Here is a 10,679-nt window from a genome sequence, read left to right as displayed (position 1 = left end):
CTAGCGACACCTACGCACCTGAGACCCTAACTCTACAGCCGGGCGACCAGATGCGTCTGGAGAGCATCTTGAGGGAACACGAAGTACAAAACCCAGACGAACCTTATATCCCAAAGAACACCGGGGTAGGCGAGGGGTGCGTAGACGACCCAACCCTCTGCGAGTTACTCATTCATCAAGTGGCGGAACTAATGAGAGAAAAAAAGAATGACAAACTCTGGGGAAGAACAGTAATCCGTCAGCCACCTCTCTGCCGGGAAATACTGGAATCCGATAAGCCAGCAAACTTCAAGTGCCCCAAGCTGGAACACTATCACGGCGTAGAGGACCCGGGAGTATTCGTCAACAACTATGTGGCGAGGATGAATTGAGCACGACCAACCAGAATATATGGTGTGTAGTATTCACCACCATCCGGAAAGGACCGGCTCAGGCATGGTAACAGGCGCTGGCCCCAGGGTCAATAAAGTCTTTTGATCAGCTCGCCCAAGCTATCTGCGAAGCTTTCCGAGGGAGCACCAGCATCAAGAGAGGGACCGATGAGCTGTTCAACGTGGTACAAGGCAAGAGCGAAACTCTAGCAAGCTACTGGCAGAGATTTCGCAACATTATGGTACAGGTTCCCGACCTGGAATCAAACGTCGCTTTTGTCGCCCTACAAAGAGGTCTCATACAGGACGACGTAATCAAAGATATCTTGGGGAAAAAGCCAGGCAGCCTCGCAGATCTGATAGAAAGGCTGCAACAGTTTATCAGGACAGAGGAGAATTACTTGCGCATGAAGGAAGTGGCCAATATTCCCTATGAAAGCGAACGCCGCCGAAAAACAGAACGGGAGGAAGTCAGGTTACCCAGGGAACGAGAACGAGGTAGGAGGCCCAGGGTCGATTTTGCAACATACACCCCCCTACTGAAAGGAAGGGAGGAAATCTTGCATGTATTAATAATAAAAGGAAAGGCAGAGCTTCCCAAACCCAATGACGACCGAGGAGATATCGGATCCAAAGATATGACTGCGTGGTGTGCCTTTCACAGAGGCTACGGCCACAAGACCGACGATTGTCGGCACCTCAAGAATCTGATTGAGGAGATGGTAAGGAATGGAGAACTGGATAAATACATTCCTAAAGAACAACGACCTTACCAATACCGAAACAAAAAGCCCGTAAACAGGGCAGGAATCGGACCGGAACCTAAAGTCAACGAGCAGGGCCCCATCCCTAAAAAAGCAAACAAAGGTTCGGAGGGATCCGCCGGAGTAATGAGGAATATCAATACCATAGCGGGAGGACCAACCCTCGCAGGAGCAACCAAAGGCGAGCAGCGCAGATACGCCAACGAAGCAAAGAACCAGCCGATCTTCCTAATCAAGCCAGCCGTGGAAACTCCACCCATTGTCTTTACAGACAACGATCTAGTTGGGGTGATAGCCCCACACGCAGATGTGCTGGTGATAACAGCAGTAGTAGCCAATTGGAGGATTGGACGCATTCTGGTCGATACAGGGAGTCCCACGGAGGTCATGAGCCCGACGTGCTTCCAGAAACTCGGGGTAAGCGAACGCCATCTTAAACCTTATAAGTCTTTTTTAACAGGATTCCGAGACAATCAGGTCGAGACAGACGGAATAGAAACCCTACCAGTACTGATTGGCGTAGGAGAATCAGCAAAGGCGATAATGCTAAACTTCGCGATCGTCGATAAGATGTACGCTTATAACATCATATTGGGCAGAAACTTCCTGAGGGAGTCAGGAGCAATAATTTCTATGAACCACCTTATGATGAAGTTCCCGATTCCGGGAACGAATCTCATTGGAACAGTCAGGGGAGACCAGAAAATAGCCCGAGAATGCTATCTCATCTCCACCCAGGGTTGCGAGCAAGAAGAAGTGAACTCAGTCACCGTTGGACGAGACAAAGTGTTCTATGATGACCCGACAGCAGACATGCAGAGCTGAGAAATTAAGGTCATCGCAACCCCTACCATCTTTCCTTTTTTAATAGAGCCATTAGGCAAAGGAAGTAGCATTACTAGCTACATATTTTACCTTATAAAATAAAAATGTTTTTTAGCACAAGACGTTATCACAGGAGGAGTCCTAGTCAAACTCAACTCGCTCTGAATCGAGCAGGTAGCCCTGACAGCGAAAGCCACGACCAGGGGACCTAAAGGCAACCTTGGTAGGTGAGAGCAGCGACTAAGGGCCCAAATTTAAACAGCCCTGCTAAGCGAAAGCCACGACCAGGGACAAGATAGCCTCCGTAGCTACGACGACAATCGAGGGCCCTAAGGAGCAGTCCTAGTTAAACTGAACTTTGCTCGAGTAAAAACCGACCCCTCACCAAGGTCCTAAGGAGCAGTCCTAGTTAAACTGATCGGCTCAAGCCGGCAAAGGAGGTAACTCTGGTAGCTGCGGCTGCAGCCCGAGGCCTCACAAGGAGGAGTCCTAGCTAAACTCAACTCTTTACTCGAGTGAAACGTGGTCCCTTTGGACCCCTAAGGAGAAGTCCTAGTTAAACTACCGCCCCGATGAAGGTGACCGGGTGTATAAGGAGAAGTCCTTGCGAAACTATTCATACTAAAATGAGGAAGACAACCCTGATAGCTAAGGCCACGACCAGGGGCACGGGAGGAGTCCCCGCAAAAACTAGTCGAGCTCAAGCCGACGAAACCTGCCCTGCTAGCGAAAGCCACGACCAGGGACAGGACATGTTCGATAGCTACGGCAACGACCGAGCGTCCTAAGGAGAAGTCCTAGCTAAACTAGCCAAGCTCAACCTGGCGAAATCAGCTCTGGAGTGAAAGCCACAGCCGGAGGCCTGAGGAGGAGTCCTGGTGAAAGTGATTATGCGAAGACAGCTCTGGTATAGACTGCCAGGGGCAGGGCTAAAAACTCTAAAACTATTCAAATTTTTATACAGGGCTAACTTGGGTATTATTTTGCAGGGGGAGTTAGTAAGACTAGGGCATGTTAGAATAGGTCTAACTCTTTCGTTTTCGTGCAGAAGCGATCATTCGGAGCATGCGTAGTAAGCTTAGGAAATTGCATTAGTAAGTATAGGACTAATTACACTAACTATTTGTTTTGATTACATACAAAAAAGAAAAAGCAGGGAAACACGCCTGATCATGACGGCCAGAAGGCGGCCACCCCCAAAACGACGAACCAGAAACCCCACGGCAGAAAATAGGGCTGGTTCGGAGGTGCTTGTAGTATCGGCCAAGGAGTAAACTAAAGGATAAAGGGGTCTGGATTTACTTAAAATAGAGAGATGATCGTCGTTCAGCAAGTCTCGAGGGCGAAGAACATCGAAAAAACCCTCACCAGCCACCTCCATGCAGAAGTTTTCGATAGAAGAGTCATCGTCGTTCAGAACCATATAAAAAGCAACTCTCACGTCACTACCAGGGAGGGTTCCGCTAACCATTAGAAGAGCCATAATGAGATGCAGAGGAATCGTCCGTATCTCCATGTCTATTTATAGGTCAGAGGAGTCAGCGCTAATGAGGCGTGATCAAGGAAGAGTCGCGGCGAACGGTCACGTCTAAAGACAAGGAACCGACGGACTTGAACACGTAAAATAAAAGGAAGCATAAGGGCACAAAGGTCAAACTCTTCATTAATTTACAAGATGGATCTATTACAGAAGAAATTACAAGAATACCCCGTTTGATGAGGGAAACGAAAGCAAACAAAAGGTGAACGTCTAAAGGAGCCGTCGCGAAATTTGGAAGAAAAAAAAGGGCAAAGGAAAGCAGGTACTCCTTTCCAAAAGATTTGCCACAGCAAAAGAACGTCAAAAAACGAAGAGGTCTTCTGAATGTCACCATTTGAACCTATGCGGGAGGAACTATTAGTGATCCTTGCCCTCCTTGGAGCTGGAACGCAACGGCCCGTGAGGCTACCACGGCCATTACGAAGAAACCCACCTTTTACCACGGCCATTATGAAGAATCACTCCTCAAAGCAGGCAACCTTGCGTGAACTCAAACAGAGGCCTCATTACGGATCTCTAGCAGAAATAAGAAGAATCAGAAGACGACGTCAGTAGAAAGGTATTCCAAAGAACCGTCTCTTAGATTTTTTAGTGAATAAAGAGTTGAGAGGCCAAGGCAGGCTATTTATAGCCAGAAGACCACTCAAAAATAAGGAGTGATTATTAAAGATAGAAACCAAACACACCTCGAAAACACTCAAAGGAATAATGACGGGGAGACATGAACGGTTCAAGAATAGCGGTTACCAATGAGGTCTTAGCGAGTTTCAAGGAGATATGTTTCGCCCACCAGTCACGACGCTCCACGCGTCTGTGCATGGTGAAGCCAGGTACCGTATGAAGTAACCCAAAAGATCAACGCTGAAACGCGCGATCGGAGGACCGAATCTGTGACGTCACAGAATCACGCAAGGGAAAAGAAGTGACAACTCGCGCAGAAGACAAAACGTGTCTTGGAATAATAAAACACATCGGGAAAAGAACACAATCGGGTCAGCTTTAGCAGAGCTAACACCCAGAGAAAATCTCCATCAATCAGCTTTGGAACACTAACAGTAAGACAGAGCTTCACAAAACGGCCATGGTCCAGGTAAGACCCAAAAAGCTTCACAATACAGCTCTGGGACAGGTAATACTCTCGACTTATGGCCTTTAAAGCAAAACACCCGAGTTACTTCTACTCCTTAGTCTCTTTACTTTCAACTAAGGAGTGGCGGGACTCATGATGATGCATAAAATGTCCAGATGTTGACTAATCTCTCAAGATTCAAAGGCCAGACCAGAAGTCTCTTGGAACAACTCGGCTTGAGGCAGCAGGACAGCTAAAACCCCTGACGGTCCACCACACATTCCCACAACCGGGAGGTCGGCCAGAATAAACCAGCTCTGCATAAAATGCCCTCGGCATGGATAGATCAACCCTGCGATCTCTGAAGGAATAAGGGGGGTCTCCACAGGTTCGGCCCATATATTACGCCCAGAACTGGGAAGATATCAGCACTGCGCAACCTAAACGACTTAATCCCGGACTTTCCAGAAAGATCTCAGTCGGTTACACATCTTGAAGTGTTCAAGCCCGGTTGGACTCCACATATCTAAAGGAGGAAACTTCTCCTTTAGAGTCTATCACTCCGGCAAGATATCCACAAAGTATCCTCGAACTTACGAACTTTCACTTATCAAAGATCCGGGATAGACTCGAAGAGAAACCCTAGATACGCAAAAGAGGTAACTTCTACCAAGGATTGACGGCCACCGCTTCACCACCGCCACTAACTATAGTCGGCCTAACTTCGCCTATAAAAGGCCCCCCACTTCGTCCTTTATAGGATACGCTCACTTTACCCTAAAAAGGCACAAGGGATTTACCCTAAGAAAAATACATTCTCTTGATCCCAAAAACATAAGATCTCTTCGTACCAGAAGGATCGCCCCAAAAACAGAGTTCCCACAACTCGCCCCCCAAAAGGATCAATCGATATTCATTCTTTTACTGCAAAGAGCACCCTGACTGTCTTGAGCGTCGGAGCGGTTTTCGAACCCTTTGCAGGTTTTCCCCCCTCGGGAGCAGACGAACAGAAGCAAGGAATCAGGAGCTGGAGTAAGGAATCAGGAGCTGGAGCAGGGAATCAGGAGCTAGAGCAAGGAGTCAGGAGCTGGAGCAAGGAGCAGGGAGACCTGTTCGCCTGCTCCTTGCTCCTCGCTCCTGCTCCTTGCTCCTTCTCCTGGCTTCTGAACCCTGTTCGCCTGTTCTCGTGGGGGGGAAACCTGCAAAGGGTTCGAAAACCGCTCCGACGCTCAAGACAGTCACGGTGCTCTTTGCAGTAAAAGAATGAATATTGATCGATCCTTTTGGGGGCGAGTTATGGGAACTCTGAGTATTGGGTGATCTTTTCTGGGTGAAGATATCGTGTTTTTGGGGTCAAGAGGTTGTATCCTGTGAAGGACGATGTGGGGGGCCTTTTATAGGCGAAGTTAGGCCGACTGTGCTTAGTGGCGGTGGCGAGGTGGTTGCCGTCAAACCGTAAGGGAAGTTACCTCTTTTGCGTATCTAGGGTTTCTCTTTGAGTCTATCCTGGATCTTTGATTAGTGAAAGTTCCTAAGATCAAGGATACTTTGTATATATCTTGCCGGATTGCTAGACTTAAAGGAGAAGTTTCCTCCTTTGGATACGTGGAGTCCAACCGGGCTTAAACACTTCGAGATGTGTGGCCGACTGAGATCTTTCTAGAAGGTTCGGGATTAAGTCGTTAGGTCGCGCAGCCATGATATCTCCCCAGTTCTTGTCGTAAGATATGGGCCGAACCTGTGGAGACCCCCCTTATTCCTTTAGAGATCACAGGGCTGATCTGTCCATACCGAGGGCATTTTATGCAGAGCTGGTTTCTTCTGGCCGACCTCTCGGTTGTGGGAATGTGTGGTGGCCCATTAGGGATTTTAGCTATCCTGCTGCCTTAAGCCGAGCTGTTCCGAGAAACTTCTGGTCTGGTCTTTGACTCTTCAGACATTAGTCAACGTCTGGACATTTTATGCATCATCATGAGTCCCGCCACTCCTTAGTTGAAAGTAGAGAGACTAAGGAGTAGAAGTAACTCGCGTGTTTTACTTTGAAGGCCAGAAGTCGAAAGTATTACCTGTCCCAGAGCTGTATCTCGAAGCTCTTTGGGCCTTACCTAGATCGTGGCCGTTTCGTGAAGCTCCGTCTTACTGTTGATATTTCAGAGCTGATTGATTTTCATGACTTGGAGATTCTCTTCGACTGAATGTTAGCTCTGCCAGAGCTGATCTGGCTGTGCTCTGACACGTGACTTATCATTCCGAGGCACGTTTCACCTTCTGTGTGAGCAATTAACTCCTTACCCATGCGTGATTCTATGACGTCATAGATTTGATTCTCTGATCGCGTGCTTTCAGCGTTGATCTTCTGGGTCGTGGCATGCTTCATTTATTGTGGACGTGTGGTTTCCTGTGAGTGGGAGAATGACTATCTTTTCCAGAGCTCTTAATTACCCCGTCGTCTTACCGAGTAATGTGAATCGTTGACGGCCTCAACCAGCAGTCGAGGGATAGTTTAAAGTTTCTTCTTATCAGTTGATTATCGCCATGCGTCTCCATCTTATAGATTCAGTGTAAGTTAGCTTGTGTCCTCAAGCCGTGCCTATTTAAATCTCTGTGTTTGGCCTATATCTTTTCCGTTTCTTTCTTCTTGGTTGGTTATTTTTCTCTTGAGTTGTAACCTTCTTCCTTCTCTGTTTCCTTTCAAGAAAATGACAACTTCTTCTCCCGCTGCTGATTTTGCTGGTCAACACCGCTTCTCGAGCTAGATGACTCAAAGTGATCTTGACACCCTTCGAAGTGATCGTGCGATTCCTGCTTCCGTCGAACTTCTTTTGCCTTTACCTGGAGATAAGATCTACCTCTCCGATGATCGTCGCGTTGGCGTATACGAGGTTTTCTTCAACCTAGGGTTGGTGGTTCCCTTCCCTGCTTTTCTTGTCGATTTTTTGAACTTCTATGGATTGCGACTCTTCCAAATGAGTCCCAACGCCGTTATGACCATCCTGGCGTTTTACTTCCTTTGTCTTCATCACGGTGAGAAGGCGAGCTTGTATGCTTTTGACAAGACTTTTTCCCTAAAATCCAGTAACAAATACTGGCATTATTTTTTTTTCTCGCGTTGGTCCATTTTTCTCCTCCAAATATTCCGAAGGTCTATAAGGATAGGTTCTTTTTCGTTCGTCACTCCCTTGCAACTGAGAGATATGATTTCCGTTCGCCTGATCCTAACTATACTCGTCCGACTCTTATTTCTGATGAAGGAGACGTTAAGTGTTTAACAACTGTAAATGCCTTAGTCAGAGACAAAGAGGGTCTTCTTCCTGAGAGCGTTGCTGATCTGCAGGGCTCTTTATCAGCAAAAGAAACTCCCTTCAGTGCCTAGTAAGTTTGGTTGAAGATGTCTCCTTTCCCTCTTTGTTTTTGATATTCTTTATACGTCTGATTTCCTTGCTTTTCTTTTTCAGCTTTCTTGGGGAAACGGAGTAGGACTGATGATATTCCATCTTCTTCTGGTGTTAAAAGATCTTGTACCAAATCTTTGGTTAGCCGGAGCTCAGCCGGCGTCGTTATTCGTGAACCTGTCAGCCCAGCTTCTCCTTCGATTCCTTCTAGCTCTTCTCCTCCTGTTCCTCTTCTGATCAATCGTGGCGTCGTTGCTTCCCGAACTATGGCGAACCTTCATTCTTTGGCTAGCAAAGGGAAATCTTCGTCCACCCAGAGTTTATCGACGAAGATGTCCAGTTTTACCAAGGGTGTTCCCCGTCTCGTGACTTCTCTGATCGATGGCCTTTATCTTTATTTTCAGAGTGAGGTACCCCCAGCCCCAGTTCTTTGCTTTTTCTTTCTCTCTCTTCTAACGTGTTTGTATTTTCCCCTTTTTTCAGAATTATCAGGTTAGTCACAACGTCGCATCTCAGTTATCCTCGATCGAGCGCCTAGAGTCTCAGCTTGCGAAGGCTGAGAAGGATGCCTTGTCTTACAAGGCTGAAGCTGAAATCTTGGCCAGCGACGTGAAGATTGTCTCTGCTGAGCGAGACTCATGGAAGCTGGAGGCGGAACAATCCAAGACCAGTGCTGAACTTTGGTCTTCCCAATCTGATGCTCGTGTTGCTAGCCTGGAACAGAGACTTCAAGCCCTCTAGGAGAAAGACGCCACTTTGACTCAACGGAATGAGAAAGATAGGGCCGCTCTTCAAGTTTCTCACAAGAATATCATCGAATTGGCCGACTCGAACCGTCAGAAGGTGATAGCGACTTTTAAAGAGGGGGATGAGTTCTAGACGATCTTGAGGCGGCAACGTAAATCCGCGTTTCAGGTTGCCTGGGATGCAGCTCGCCGTTTCTACGCTCCCAATGAAATTGTTCCCCTGCGTCATCTTGATAAAGAGCGAGTCGCCTTGTTTGTTAATGCTGCCATTGTTGATCGAGGGTTGGAGGAAGACTTTCCCTTCAGTGAGGACGAATGGGACCAGGAGGTCACCAATTCTGTGGTCCATGTGGGTGATGACTCCGACGAAGGCTCCGCTTCCTTCGTTCCTGGTCCTGATGGTTGTTCTGGTCATATCCTTTCCAGCGAAGAACCGTAGTTGTCTTTGTTTTTCTTTTGTCTTCTAGATGCTCTTCCTTTTTCTGTATGAATGGTGAACCTGCTACAATGGCTTTTTTTCTGTTTTAATCTTAATGGTTTTGATTTGCTTCTGTATCCTGTTGATGCACATATAAAACTCTCCCAAGGTTGGGTATGGTTAGTCCATCCTAACTTACTAATGCAATTTTCCTAGACTTACTACGCATGCTCCGAATGATCGCTTCTGCATGATAACGAAAAAGTTAGACTTACTCTAACATTCCCTAATCTTACAATTTCCTTTTGCAAAATAGAACCCAAGTTAGCCCTGCGCAAAAAAGTTTTGAATAGTGTTAGAGTTTTATTAGCTCTGCCCTGGTTGTCTATACCAGAGCTGTTTTCCGCATAATTAGTTTCTCCAGGACTCCTCCTTAGACCTCCGGCTGTGGCTTTCGCTACCAGAGCTAGTTTCGCCAGCTTGAGCTAAGCGAGTTTCGCTGGGACTTCTCCTAAGACCTCTGGTCGTGGCTTTCGCTACCAGAGCTGGTTTCGCTAGCTTGAGCTTGGCTAGTTTAACTAGGACTTCTCCTTAAACCTCTGATCGTGGCTTTCGCTGCTAGAGCTGGTTTCGCCAGCTTGAGCTTGGCTAAGTTAACTAGGACTTCTCCTTAGGGCCCTCGGACGTAGCCGTAGCTACCGAGGCTGTCCTGTCCCTGGTCGTGGGTTTCTCTAGCAAGGCTGTTTTCGTCGGCTTGAGCTCGACTAGTTTTTGCCGGGACTCCTCCCGTGCCCCCGGTCGTGGCCTTAGTTAGCAGGGTTGTCTTCCTCATTTTAGCATGAATAGTTTCACAAGGACTTCTCCTTATACCCCCGGTCACCTTCATCGGGGCGGTAGTTTTATCTAGGACTTCTCCTTGGGGATCCATAGGGACCACGTTTCACTCGAGTAAAGGTTTGAGTTTAGCTAGGACTCCTCCTTGTGAGGCCTCGGGTCGCAGCCGTAGCTACCGGAGCTACCTCCTTTGCCGGCTTGAGCCGATCAGTGTAACTAGGACTTCTCCTTGCGACCTTGGTGAGGGGTCGGTTTTTACTCGAGCAAAGTTCAGTTTAACTAGGACTGCTCCTTAGGGCCCTCGGTTGTCGCCGTAGCTACAGAGGCTATCCTGTCCCTGATCGTGGCTTTCGCTTAGCAGGGCTGTTTAAGTTAGGGCCCTTGGTCGCTGCTCTCACCTACCAAGGCTGTCTTTAGGTCCCCTGGTCGTGGCTTTCGCTGTCAGGGCTACCTGCTCGATTCAGAGCGAGATGAGTTTGACTAGGACTCCTCCTTTTTTGTCTAAAAATATTTTATTTTGCTAGATAAAATAGGTAGCTAGTTGCTGAAAATATTTTTGTTTTATTAGTTAAAATATGTAGCGAGCGGTGCTACTTTTCTTGCCTAATGGCTAAAATAATATATATATATATATATATATATATATATATATAGATAAAATATGTAGCTGGTAGCGCTATTCTTCCCGCCTAGCGGCTAAAATAGCGTATATTATATAAG

The 10,679-nt window shown here is 47.3% G+C and overlaps 2 protein-coding genes across 2 annotated transcripts; both read left to right on the top strand.

The window, feature by feature from the left end:
• The first annotated feature begins 610 nt into the window (after positions 1 to 610).
• On the top strand, positions 611 to 1,960 carry LOC147531751 (uncharacterized). Its single transcript, XM_086649822.1, has one exon. The coding sequence runs from the start codon at positions 611 to 613 to the stop codon at positions 1,958 to 1,960; it is 1,350 nt and encodes a 449-aa protein (XP_086505948.1).
• A 3,894-nt stretch (positions 1,961 to 5,854) lies between these two features.
• On the top strand, positions 5,855 to 9,258 carry LOC147531750 (uncharacterized). Its single transcript, XM_086646982.1, has 3 exons — positions 5,855 to 7,941; positions 8,025 to 8,371; positions 8,445 to 9,258. The coding sequence occupies exons 2-3, from the start codon at positions 8,228 to 8,230 to the stop codon at positions 8,700 to 8,702; spliced, it is 402 nt and encodes a 133-aa protein (XP_086503108.1). The 5' UTR covers positions 5,855 to 7,941; positions 8,025 to 8,227; the 3' UTR covers positions 8,703 to 9,258.
• Positions 9,259 to 10,679: the final 1,421 nt, after the last annotated feature.

This window comes from Eschscholzia californica, unplaced genomic scaffold (assembly GCF_041429995.1).
Source record: "Eschscholzia californica isolate CP2 unplaced genomic scaffold, dmEscCali1.0.p SCAF_6, whole genome shotgun sequence".
Taxonomy (NCBI): Eukaryota; Viridiplantae; Streptophyta; class Magnoliopsida; order Ranunculales; family Papaveraceae; genus Eschscholzia; species Eschscholzia californica.
The sequence above is the reverse complement of the archived record's forward strand: the minus strand, read 5'-3'. Positions and strand labels throughout refer to the sequence as shown.

Coding starts and splice junctions, on each gene's coding strand:
- LOC147531751 (XM_086649822.1), top strand. CDS start 611: ATGGTACAGGTTCCCGACCTGGAATCAAACGTCGCTTTTGTCGCCCTA.
- LOC147531750 (XM_086646982.1), top strand. CDS start 8,228: ATGGCGAACCTTCATTCTTTGGCTAGCAAAGGGAAATCTTCGTCCACC. Junction 8,372..8,444: donor ATCTTTATTTTCAGAGTGAG/GTACCCCCAGCC, acceptor CCCTTTTTTCAG/AATTATCAGGTTAGTCACAA.